The sequence below is a fragment of the Micropterus salmoides genome, unplaced genomic scaffold, assembly GCF_014851395.1.
Source record: "Micropterus salmoides isolate LMB-PRFRI ecotype aquatic unplaced genomic scaffold, ASM1485139v1 Ms_hic_scaffold_5, whole genome shotgun sequence".
In the NCBI taxonomy this organism is placed as follows: Eukaryota; Metazoa; Chordata; class Actinopteri; order Centrarchiformes; family Centrarchidae; genus Micropterus; species Micropterus salmoides.
In genome coordinates, this window is record NW_024044237.1 from 25,783,127 (window position 1) to 25,796,626 (window position 13,500).

The following is a 13,500-nucleotide window of genomic DNA, read 5'->3' on the forward strand; positions in this document are numbered from 1 at the left end:
AGCTCATTCATCATCCCATGTGCCAAAGCTGTCAGCTCATTTCATTTATTGACACTGTCTATTCTCGCTACAGACCCTCCTCTATTCAGATGTGCAGTAATAGCCATTACTGCACAACTTTTCCTGCCTTTCACCCCTCTCATATTCTATGTCGCTTCCTCCCTCGCTCCTTCTATCCCAATGGACATGGAGAAAAGCAGATGTACTGTATGTAGATGATGTGTATAATCACAGTGCAGTGGAGGGCGAGTAGCATGCAGGGGTTATGCGTAAGTACTGCAGTATCAGGTCTCTGTAGACTTCAGCCATAGAGGGAAAAAAATTTAAAGCAGCAAAAGATAGAAGGGTAGAGCATCTGCAATGTTCCCTTGATTAATCTGCTAATATGGCTTCAACATTAACCGAATGAGACAGTGAGCAGCAGTGAAGGAGGTTTAACCACAGAAGGGCAATAACAAAAAAATCTTTAATTCAACTGCTGGCAATTTGACTGGAAACTTAACAGAGTAATAAGGAAACAGTGTCACTGTGTAGAAGTGCACCACACACTATTGTGAAACACATGATTCACACTTTTATTTCCGTTTGTAACATTTTAAACTGAAAACTACTCAGAAGAAAATGGGCCAATGGACAGAGAGGCAGTAACAAGGTAAAATAATGCTGTACAGTGTGTGACCATAGTGCATCATTCATGAAGTTAGGGGTCGATGTTGCCCTGTAAGGTCAATTTGTGAGGGACAGCGCAGCAGAGGGAGCAGACGTGTGTGCAGGTGACCTTCAGCAATAAAGACAGTCATCACCACTCCGTTCCCATGTTTTTCACAACAGGCCAAGAGAAAAAGTGCTGTGCTGGTCCCTTCAGCACGAGACAGAAGCTAATAGTATCTGTCCACTGGGACCTGCATAGAGGATCGCATTGCAGTGTCACTGCAATACAGTAGAATGCAACATTGAAGCATTTAACGTACCAGCAAACAAGAATTCATACAATAAAAAGATTTAACCACAAGAAAATAATACTGAAATCAACCTTTCATATAAAATAAATATCTGACCGGCAGACAGTTGTTTTGTTTTATTAGAACTAACTGCCTTTGTGCATGAGCATTCAGTATCTAGGTTAATTGTCTGAATGAGTACTGTGGGTGCAGTAGGCACAGCTGTGACCTCTGAAATGTGTGTGTGTGTGTGTGTGTGTGTGTGCGCGCGTGTGTGTGCGTGTGTGTGTGCGTGTGTGCGCGTGTGCGCGTCTATGCATGATGGTGTGGTCTGTATGTTGCCTCTTCTCTGCTCCACAGTTCAGAACTCAGAGGACATACTGTACGGTACGAGACAAAACAAAAGCCCGCACTCTCTATAGTGGGACAGTCTCTTCAAGCCAAGGTACATCAATTCAACAATTGACTTACCTTACCAATAAAGTAAAGTAACATTTTCAGAGAATGTTTTTACTTTATCTATTTCATGTACTTACACTATTCTGTTGAAAGGTATTGTTAACTGCATTAGGTTGTGCAGTATATTAACAACATTGATATTGAGGATAGGGCTTATTTTCATCATTGATTAATCTGTCGATTAGTTTCTTGATTAATCGATTAGTTGTTTGGTCTATAAAATGTCAGAAAATGGTGAAAAATGTGGATCAGTGTTTCCCAAAGACCAAGATGACATCCACAACCTAAAGATATTAAGTTTAATCTCATCGAGGAGTAAAAAAACAAGAACAAATTCACATTTAAGAAGCTGTAATAATAATAATAATTAAATTACTCAAACTGATTAGTCAATTTTCCAAATAGATGGCAAATTATTTAATAGTCTACAACAAATCGATTATTTTTTTGCAATGCACAAATTGTATATACATCACACTTTTTCAATAAAATTTTATTTATATGGCGTCAATTCATAACAGAATTTATCCTATTGCACGTTTCATATAGAGGACTGTACTCTTTGTACGGTGTAGACCTGCTTTATATACTATTTTTACCACACTCTACTACATATAGCCAATGTAGCTGTGTCCACACTGCCTGCGTTCATAAAGAAACATGATATGTTGGCTGGGATGCAAAAGTTGTTTAAACAATATGCATAGGTTTGTTGATTGCCTTTTTATACTTGCTGACTGTGTGTTTTTGTTTTTTTTAATTCAGGGTCTCGCTGATGTGTGCATGTCTTAATTTCTGCAATAGTGATGTACCTATGACAAACACTTTAATGCGACAATATATTATATGGTAAATATTCAAGCTATTAAACCAATCTGAGAATATTTCGTAATACTTTCAGTAATAAAAGGTCTTGAATAAAATGTTTTGTAAAATACAATACAATTTAAACTTTCCCACAGAAAGAGAGACCGTTTGACAGGGTGAAACAATCACAAAGACCAGTATCAAATAATATTATCTGAGATTCGTCTTACCAGATCCTCAATGATCTCCTTGACAGCAGCCACCACTAGGATGAAGAGCAGCGGCACCAGTGTGGTCCAGCGACCAGTGGGAGACACATCTGGGATTTGCTAAAAGAGACACAATAAGGAAAAATTAAAAAGGATGACAGTGGCCATCAGAGACATCTGGCCTTCGTGCATGGTCTTGTCTTGTTATCTCATTTGCAAGTTTGACATGGTTTGAGATAAAAACATATCATGCATATTTTACACAAAACAAACAGACTGGCAGTTGACGGTGTTATCAATCAAAGCGTCACAGGGCTATACATTAGTAGCCTAGTTCCAAACCTATGAATCACAAATCCCATCTCAAATTATGTAACCAGCATTTGATAGAATCCACTCAAAATTGTACAAACTCCAAACAAAGAGGTCTACCCTGCACACAAAACTTTCTTAGTACTATTATAATCCTCTCCTTACCACTGAATGATTAATTATTTTGCTATTTTAAGTCTTCCAAAATTAACAGTCAAATGCCAGCGTAATTAAAGCCAAGCGAGGGCCACAGGAGACAGTCACTTTTATACTGCTCGAAGGAAATTTGAATGAAATGGATCTCTCGTCTGCCTCATCTGCATAGATGTTTTATTCAAGGTCGCAGCTTCGACAGGGCAGGTAATGAAGATTCACATTGGCTGCTTTTCAAAGTAGCAACTTCAAGGTCACTGGATAGAGCCCTTTCCCATCCTCAATGCTCTCATTAACGAAGGGTCGTCTGTCATCACGAATATGGGCAAAGACAGAATCAAAGTTCATTCTCTCATTAGTTAATCTTTTCTTTGAAGTTTTAAACACCTGAAATGTGAGGCTCCTTTGAATCATGCAGTAATAATTGGTGGTTGAGGCTTTAAGTGTTCTTATAAAGGATTAATGTTGACCTACAGTATACAGGCAAATCACTGCAAACTTTCTCAGGGCAGAAAGTATTTGTTCTGCTGGTATTTATCAATCAAAACAGTGCCAGCACTGCTGAGATCTGTGGCTGTTGTTGGACTGAAATCAAAAACAATTACCAGCTGGAAACTGAAACTCTCTTGCCAGGAGAAGTGTATTTCTTTAACAAATTTAATAATAAAGATTTTCACATCACGCCTTCTTTTCTACTTGTGGCTCCACATCAGCAGGACTATTTGACCGCCCCATGTCACACTAAGTAAAGAACAGTGCAGTTTTTTACTGCAGTTTAGTGATAGTGGTACAGTGAAGGACAAAAACAAAGCCACCCACGGCACCCCGTGCATTTCCAAGGCATGTAATATGCAGTATAGTCTTTTGAGCCTGCAGGCAAATCTAGTTTGCTTTTAAAGGAGGTACACAGAGTATTACATGTATTATTCATTATCAGGCTATATAAAGTACTGTCTATGTGTGTGTGTGTCTGTGTGTGTCTGTGTGTGTGTGTGTGTGTGAGTGTGTGAGTGTGAGTGTGAGTGAGAGAGCTTGTCTATGTGTATATGAAATTACAGCCATGACCTTTGGAAATAGTGTCTAGGTCATGGTGAACAGTAAAAAAAAAAAAAAAGACCCCTCGTACTCTGATTGGAACACAGCAAAGACTGAAGCTGAGAAGAGCCGAGATTTAAACATCAATAAGGTGGTTTGCAGGTTATATTTTTATTTAAATCTATGTCACAGAAGCATGGAAACGGTGGGATCTTACCTGCAAGAGTGCAATGAAGAGAAAGAAAGCATTGGCTGCCCTCCTGAACTGTGAGTAGAGGAACCGGGGAAGGAAGGTGAGGACATTATATTTGGCTGTGCTGAAGACCACATCAGGCAGCAAACAAGGCCATAGGTGGAGGAGGGAGTAAGAGAGAGGGACACAAAAGAGAAACAAACGGTTAGTTCTCAAAATCTGAGCAGTATCTTTTATGTTTTTGACATTCAAAATGCATCTGAAATTCAAATATATTCAAAATTAGCAATTCTTTGCCCCTGATCTCTCCCATTCAAGAAAGTCCTTTCTGTTGCGTCTGTGTTTGTGTGCGAGGCTGATGAACAGCAGAGACCAGTGGACTCGACGATCATAAAGAATAATTAGGAGGAAGAAGGGAGCAGGCAGAGGGGCTGTAAAGAGCTCCAGGCAGACGTGAGCTATGTTGCAGTGGAGTTGAAAAAGCGGTGGGGGGAGGTTGATGGCGATGGTATATCAAGGCTGGTGGAGCCCTCAACAGTCTGAGAATCAGACCTCGAGCAGTCTGATTAACTTTATCTGTGTTAAAGGGCCAGTCAGAACAGCCACTTTAGGAGAACATATAGGGTATGATGTATGCCAAGCCACTGGCAGCACTTTGCTTACTCGCGCACACACAGAAGCCGTCACACATATACAAGCAGAATATCAGAGTATAGCCTCCAACTTCTCTAAAGGGGGCTAAGCATATGGAGGTTAACATAAGTGATGTCACGGTTTTATTCCTGCTAGTCTGAATCATATCTGACAAGAACATTTTCAGCCTTTTTCACTTGTAGCACTTCCACAAGCACAATGTAAAGTTATGGGTAAATGGGCTGGCATTGAATTGAGTTAATAAAAACATTTAAAAAATGAGTTTTACATTCACAGTCATCCCGGTTGCCTGGAACAGGGAAGCTGACCATGGTGAGTGAGACGGACAGAGTGAAAGCAAGTGAATAAGAGAAAGGCATTGTTCTGACAGCGGTACAGTGTAATACCAGCCCCACAGAACAGCCTTATGAAGAGCCTTGTCAGAAGAAGGGTCAAGAAAGGACCAGCTTTGTTTCATTCACCAAAGTGTAGTCTTTAGTCTAGTCTGGTTATTTCAGTTTTTGTGAAAGGACACAAAATCATAATCTCTGGGTCACCTCTAAAAAGTTTGATAAGAGATTAGTGTTATAAAATCCATTTAAATTTGAATAACTGCAGATAGAGCAAAATAATATGAACACAAAGACAAGTCGCATTCATTTGAAATTGTAAAACTGAACCACTGGATTTATGGCAGTAAAATATTTTATTTTGAAAACCATGTATCTGAATTCATGCAGTTTAAATTCCCTAGTTTGAAATATCCAAAATATCTCTCAGGCTCACAAATTCAGACAGAAAAAGTTAACAATTATGTATACAAGGTTTCCAGTCACTCATCTGAACATTCTTCGATTATATGAGTGACAGAACAATGCCTGACACAACAGAGGCCTGATCGATTCAATTCAGGCTTGATTACTTCCATGGTGGCCAAGTGGTCAAGTTTAAATTTTTAATGTTGAATTTTGGTGTCTGAACATCCTAAATTCAATTTGAGCCAATTGAAATTCAGATGCATGGTTTTCAAAGTAGAATACTCACTTCTTTAAATTCAGTAGCATACATTCCCAATGTTAAGTTGCTTATACAAATAAAATCATATGGCCTTTTTTTGCTTTCGTAGAACAATAAGAATCTTTGAAGCTGTCTGAAGGTATGTAGGGTGATGTCTAGAGGGGATACGGCAGATATCACAGTGATCTTTAAGAAACAAACACAGGACTTTTATAGTAAGAAACAACAAATAAAAACAAATGAAAATGTACAAAACACGTGCTATAACTTGCGGGAAGTCTTGCAAAGTTCCAAGAAAAAAATAAATTATGAAATGTGTGTACCATTGTATTCCAGGAGGAAAGAGAAAGCTCAAAGTTTGCCATCATGTGTCTATTTGTGTGTAGTGGTTCAAATAAGTGTGTGTGTGTGTGTGAGTGTGAGAGAGAGAGAGACACATGCACACCCCTCAGGTTATTATTGTCCCTTGCAGTATTTCTGTAATTTCTGATTTCAGGAAAACTAGGGGAATACCAAGTGGTTGATTTGTTTTTCTTTTCCCTTTTAATTCTGATGTAGAAAGGTCACCCTTAATGTAAATTAGTCTTCCTGTTGTGAAATACTTTGCCATACATCATTCAAAGCCCATAACAATACCATGAGTGCAGTCTCAGTGACCCCACAGGGTATTAGACAGATAGTGTTTGGTTGTGCTAATGCACAATTGTTTCCGCCTCAGTCTATCCCTTGAGATACAAATCTGTCATATTGTGTTTTTGATCATCCGTCTCTGTTTGTTTATCACTTTATTTTCTTCGCTTGATCCTTATTTCTGATCTCAAGGTGTAAAGCACGCCATGTCCTACTCTCTAGTTACTCAGAATAACTCACAGATAACCAGATATCCAGATTATCACCATGCCGCATCAACCAAAAGAACCTTTAAGCCCATGTATCAACATTTACACCACAGCAGGCATTATGAATGTCTATTTTTATAATAATTATAATAATAATAATAATAATAATAATAAAAACAGTAAAAACATTCAACAACTGTCAACTGAATATTTGTTTTTTTGGATAGTCTTCATCTTTTTTTTACATATTTTCTAAACAGTCAAACACACACCAATCTTTCCCCATGAGTTGTAATCATTTATAGTGGATTTAAATACAATTTAAATCAGATTGCTCAAAATAGAACAAAATCTTACAATCCTGAATAGATTAGAGTTTTTGTCCCCATTATTCACAGGTGACATCACATGTTAACACATGTGGAACAGCACACCTGGAGGACTGCCTGATGAGGATGTTCTGCACCATGACTTGCATAACGTTCATGATTGGTAATGACAGCAGATTATGTTGTTTAAATGACTGGGTCATGACCCACCCATGAGCCACGGAGGACTCTAAATGGGCTGCCAGGGGCCACAGTGTTACCCAGCTGTTGCCAGACGAAGACTATCACAGTAAATAAGCTTGAAACCCGCTGCTTGTCCAGAAATATGTGTGTTAATTTAAAATAAAGATTATTTATTCAAGTATAGGGTAAAAAAAACAATGTCGTGTTATTTCACTGCTGAAACACACATTATCAATTATATTATATTATCAAAATGTGGTCTGATGTGGTCTGTTTCTTCCCTTGGTCAATTAATTGATTGTTGATGGTGTTGAAAGTAGCAAATAATTATCAGTTACACAACGCAACATTCACATCGCAGATGTGCCATCCATCCATCAGATGTGCCATCCATCCATCGTCAACCGGTCGCAGGGGCTGGAGCCTGACATCGGGCGAAGACGGGGTACAGGTCACCACACATAGACGAACAACCACTCACGCTCACACTCACACCTAAGGACAATTTAGGGTAACCAATCAACCTAGCCTGCATGTCTTTGGATGGTGGGAGGAAGCCGGAGCACCCGGAGAGAACCCACGCAGACACAGAGAACATGCAAACTCCACACAGAAAGGCCGGGGCAACCAGGGTTTGAACCCACGACCTTCTTGCTGTGAGGCGAAGGCGTAACTGCAGCAGAAACGGTCATTAAAAGATGTATTTTTGAAAGCAGTATTAATTTTTATTGTCTTGATTGTTAATTAGCACATGCCTACAAGTTGCACAACCTCAAGTTTATTTTAAAAACTGATGTGACGCTAAATCAGAGTCAATGTATAATTTTGTGATTTGTAATCCGAATAGTTGATTATTTGTTTCAATAATCGATAGAATAATAGACTATCAAAATAGTCGTTAGTTGCAGCCCTAGTGTTAGCAGCATAGAGTGAACAACAAAAGAGATGATGAAATAACCAAGGCCGTCAGCTACCCGCTGAAGCTTATACAATCACAGTCAATTTAGGCAGTTCACTTGCACAACCCATATATGAAGCAGAATGTCATTTATATCTTTGTGGGTTGAATGCATCAAAATATACACATAATTTCTATATGGTGTTTGAATGGTTGGACAGATGGTTAGATAATGTCAGACAAGGCATAATAATATATTGGTCTCTCCTTGTCCTGCACACAGAACAGAACTTTCACACAACTGGTTCAACCAATAACCTTTTACGGATGAATTACCTACTGTTTGATATCCTTTCAAGATGTCCCTGTAACTGTACTTGTTACATTGCATACAAGCAGTGCTGTAACTCACCAGTTAACTGTGATGGTAAACTTTATTGTGTAGTGTGTCATGTGTACAGTTTAGTTTTTATTTATGGTGTGCTGTTAAAATGAGAAGCTTACATTTGAAAAGCCACCCAGTATGTTAAGAAATATGTATAAATACCACTTAGTCAAATGTGTAGTTCATGTGGTTAGGTGACTAAGGCAAGTTTAAGGGACAATTGTACTAATTTCATGACTAGTCAGTGAGTTATGTGTGACCTGTCTGTGTCTATGCAGCTGCCCATTGTTTTCCACACAAGAATATACAATATCAGCCTTTCATGGATCCACAGCAGTAAAATGGTTTCTACAGCCACTCCTGTTTGCCATAGTATACGCTGTCAACATCTTAGCAATAAATAATCTTTCGTTACAAACGGATCTGGCAGCAACCAGTTCAGCTGGATAAACAATCTACCATGCGTAACAGTGAAAACAGGCAGGAGTCGTGTGGACAGAGCAGTGACATGTGATTGTGTAGAGAAAAAATGGGAAAGCAAAGTGAAAGCAAGAAACCTGTGAGGGCTTTCTGTCTGCTTGTAAAATTTGATTCACAATTTCTAACAGACCCTGTGCTCCTGTAAGTGTCTCCACAGGTCACATTGAGACAACAACCAATCCTTGTGAACAAATTGAGATCTTTAGAGCAGCCTAAACCCCGATGTGTGCCTTCAAGGCTTGAGGCAAATGTTTGGGCACATCTGAAATGCAAAACTGCAAGAATGAAAAAGAACTCAAAAGCGAAGTCAACTGTAAGCTGTGTTTCATTGTTCAATGAACGCAGTAGCACTTAAACCTCAGTCATATCTAAGCCAAGTGATTCTGAATCAGATTAAACTGGTAGGTGGACAGTCATAGGCAAATTCTCAAGACAATATTCAGTTCAGTTGAATATTAGGAAGTCGATAACAATGATTATTAATTGTAACTGCCTTTTGATTATAGCGTTTGTGTGTCGTAATATTTGCCTTATTTTTCAGTGAGGCCACCCACTGAATTAATGATCACCTCCGGTAAGGTCACAAAAATGTAAAAAATACACTTTCATTTTAAAAATATGTAGAGGTGCTCTTTCATAGCAAAGGCCATATTATGTAAACTTCTCTGATGCATAATAAGTCAGCCATCTGGTTCTCCAAACCGGTTAATAATGCTAAGTCAGTGACCTTTGTGTGTTAATAACTAATGACCAAACTAAAAGTAAAACTGAAAGAATGATAGGTGACACTGATGTGATATCGACCTAACAAATGAAAGGTCCTGAGGAAAACAACTGAAATACAGTAGAGTCAGCATCCACTTTCTTACAGTTGAGTAATTTAAGGAAACAAACTGGAGGAACAAAGATTTTCTGCAATTTTCTTAGCTGCTTGCGTCTGTTTGTCATGTCAATACATGAAGCTGACCTAACAAATTGCATAACCATAAGCGTACTTGCATTTTTCATTTATTATTCTTGTTCAGTTTATAGCCGTGTCTATGTAAGCACATACATACATATCTCAAGCTGCTCATGCAGCAGGAATGCTAACAGTAATATTCCTTGACAGAGGACGGTCTGACCCAACAAGCCTGACCTTTTAATGCTAAAAGCACTGCGCTCCTCCAAGAGGAACAACAGGATAAAAAGGGGCAGGCATATCTGGACTAGAGCACCACTGGTGATATAAATCTTGCAGGTACTTATCAAAGACCATATGGCTACAGGTACTGTCACTGTCTGGGTTGCCATTACGAAGTGAAAAATAGCAGCAATTCACACAAACACCAAAATCCTTGCGAGAATACAACTCTGAGTGTGAATTTTGTAAGCAGCTAGGAACTTCAGGATTCAATTTAATGTTAAGTGACATGGAAAAAGAGACTTCAACTCACATACACTTGAAATGCTGCATGGTAAGTAATAGAAGTCAACCTTGAGTGACTGGTATGAAACTTTATTTTCATGGCTAACAAAGACCTGTAGAACCTGTATTCATCAGCTGTACAATAAACCTCTACCGTACATGTTGTCTTCATCTTTTGTTATAAATCTCAATCTGCTGATGGCAGGACTCAAGTCTGATGCTTTCTCCTGACTTTTGAAGGGGGTATTAAGGAGAAACAGACCACCAAAAACCTACAACCTTCTAGCATTACCGCTCCTTGGGTGATACTCCAGGGTTGATCTAGTGAAGCTATAAATGTGTACCACGCTTTTCTACATGTGCTGCAAATCAAATGCAGACCATGTGGACATGTGACAGTTTACTGCAACCCATATAATGAAAAAACAGACTTGCATATTCACCATACAGAACATAAATATTTCCCATCATTTCCATAACTACAACATCTCCTTACCTGACTCGATTGTTGCAAAACTTGGTGAATTGCGGTTGGTTGAGGTGTATCAGTCGTGCATCTTCTTGGTCAGCTAAGGACGTCTTTTCTGATGTGTCCTCTGTCTTTTCATATCCTGCAGAATGGGAGAGAAGACATTCTATAAGAAACAAAATCTGCCTTGAGCACAAACAAAAGTAAGATGAAAAGGTGTATTGAAGTGTTTGAGTTGGTGCATGTCAAAAAATCCCAGTGGAGTCTTTGGAGTCTGTAAAAGGCAAGTAAGTAATTTCAACACTCGGAGTGAAAGCTATTGAGAACACAGGTGACCTTGGTGCTTTAGAGGCCTTAGATATATATTAGAGTTTTCTTCTGTACATTAATATTTAAAAACAAAAGTGAGGGATAAAATTGGCATTTCCAAAGAAAGATGTGTTGAAAAATGTGTTACAGTACAACAGCTTTATTTTATTGCATATATGATGGAAGAACACAAGTAGTAGGCTACAATCACTGCATATACACTGAGGAGACCCTTATAATTATCTGTATGATACACTTCAGGTGTCAGATAGCAATAACCTTATAATGCTCAAATGATTATCTTAATGGCGTGAGAATGTGCTTGGAAAAACAGTGGGCTTGCCAAATGACATGTCACTGACAATACATCTCTTATTCCTCCTCCACAGTAAAATGCCAGATTGAAGAAAAACCCTATTACATAACAATACAGGAATCACCTGCTTTATGTTAACAGTCTAACATACTGTACATCAAGCAAGAAATTAGATATCCCACAAGTTGTCTGTACAAACAGTTTTGTCTGTTTCAGGACACTACTTCTGTTTAAGAGACTAGCATCTTCCTCAACTTCAATGTGTATGAATACAAATGTGTATCCATCACAACAAAACTCTGGGCAAAGTGAAATGCCTTTGTTACAAGCACCCAAAACATTCAGTAAATATCCACTGTCTCATTACTCAAGAGACAAAGCTCAGATTCCAGAAGTTGCCTCTGAAAACTTCCCATTTGTTGTTGGATACGCGTTGTGATTAGGCCTGGGAATTTCCTGTAAAGAGTGACATCCTGCTGGTAACAGTAGATATGACTTATCTGTGTGGATCAGCTACAGCAACTAGTACTGTACAGAAGTACTCTGTACATGCAAGGCTTTAAGCCAACTGTATTTTTGAATATTTCTTTTCACTGCAGTATCATATTGACACAATGTGTAAATGAATAAAAGTATGAGCAGGCACCTGAAAACTGATACCCAGTCCCACTATGTTGAATCTAAACCAAATGCATAAAAGTCCAGCTTCCTCCTTTAATTCACTGCTGAAAAAATTTAATAACCCTCTCCTTTACTTTTTTTCTGTCCATCTTTGGGAGAGGCATCACTGCTCTGCTCCCACCAAGTTCAACAAAGTGGGATGGAGCTACTGTATGTTGGCTAAATCAACACATCAGATGAGGGCTGTATGTGAGTTGCAGAGATGCTTACCCTTGTAACACATATTTTGATTTTGGCAAGAGGCATTTCTCTCTTATTTTGTCTCTGTAGGCAAGGTCTACAATGCAACATCACGGATTGACACCATGCCTGGTTACTCCAGTTAATATGCACACTTTCCATGCTGGAGACAGGATGATGTGGGAATATCTCAAGCCTCTCTAGCTTGAAGCTGCTTACTGCAATGCAGGATGGCAAACAGGAAACCAAAGAATCACTCTTTTGACGGGGAGTGACTCGCAAACATGTACAGGTCAGGCATGATCCAGAGGATGGACAGGGTGTAAGTTCACCTCTACACATTTAGAAAAAAATCATGGTTTCCTAGTTTTGCCCTGGTAAGGCTGTCCTCCATTAGTCAGTAACTTAATTAGTCGATCGGCAGAAATTAGAACCTATTGTGATAATCAATTAATCATTTCACTTATTTTTCAAGCAAAAATAGTGAAATAATTGCTGCTAATTCTCAGCTTCCAGCTTCTCAAATGGTAGGACTTGCTTTTCTTTCTTATTTCTTACATATAATAGCAAAATAAATATCCTAGTATTTTGAACCACTGGTCAGACAACACAAGACATTTTAAGACATCACTTAGCTTTGCTTAATTGTGATTGATCTATATGAAGTGTGAAAATAAAGAAAAAAGGCCAAATTAAGAAAATGTTCATTGCTTGTAGCCCTAACTGAAAGCCCTAACTGAAAGCCAGGTTCATTTCTTGCATTTTGTAGTTAATAGCAGTTCCTGTTTGAGACCGACTTCTCCTTAACTTCTATTAAGGTAAACACGCTGGAAAACAAATGTTCTACCAAACTGAATTAACATTTGTAGCTGACATATCTGACACACTTCCAGAAACAGATTTGACATGGATCATCTTGTTTGTGACATGAGAAATGAAAGGAGTCAATGTGCCAGAGGCTCCCATTTCCCCATCCTCGTTTTTTAATTGATATGTCTACATTAGTGCCCTCAGCACTGCCAAGAGAGCACTACTGTAAAACTCCTAAATCAACATTTTCCCAGAATCTCAAGTTGCATGCATGTGACCCAGTGGGTGCTGGGTGGCCTTCCTTAGCATGCAGTAGTAGTGGTGGTGTTATGGGTTATGAGATAAGGACAGGCAAAGCATAGCTTACACAACTGCAGATAAACCCTGGAGTTTAAAAATGGAAAGAAGGGCCATTCTGGGCCATGAAGGGAGGGGGGACACAAGTGAGGGACGC

The 13,500-nt window shown here is 38.8% G+C and overlaps 2 protein-coding genes across 8 annotated transcripts in view; one reads left to right on the forward strand and one right to left on the reverse strand.

Moving 5' to 3' along the window:
- Positions 1–10,892, reverse strand: part of atp8a1 (ATPase phospholipid transporting 8A1) — a gene marked incomplete at its 5' end in the record, with an annotated part of 101,898 nt that extends 91,006 nt beyond the window's left edge. For all 7 annotated transcript variants that reach the window (XM_038698923.1, XM_038698925.1, XM_038698920.1 and 4 more), the window contains 3 exon segments: positions 2,438–2,536; positions 4,134–4,233; positions 10,778–10,892. In XM_038698923.1, coding sequence (XP_038554851.1) covers positions 2,438–2,536; positions 4,134–4,233; positions 10,778–10,892 — 314 coding nt within the window.
- Positions 10,893–13,443: 2,551 nt separating this feature from the next.
- The window catches only part of LOC119888425 (ecto-NOX disulfide-thiol exchanger 2-like), a 19,410-nt gene continuing 19,353 nt past the window's right edge, over positions 13,444–13,500 (forward strand). Inside the window, exon 1 of the mRNA XM_038698980.1 lies at positions 13,444–13,489. Within this exon, the coding sequence (XP_038554908.1) occupies positions 13,444–13,489 (46 nt within the window). The remainder of the gene's footprint in view (positions 13,490–13,500) is intronic.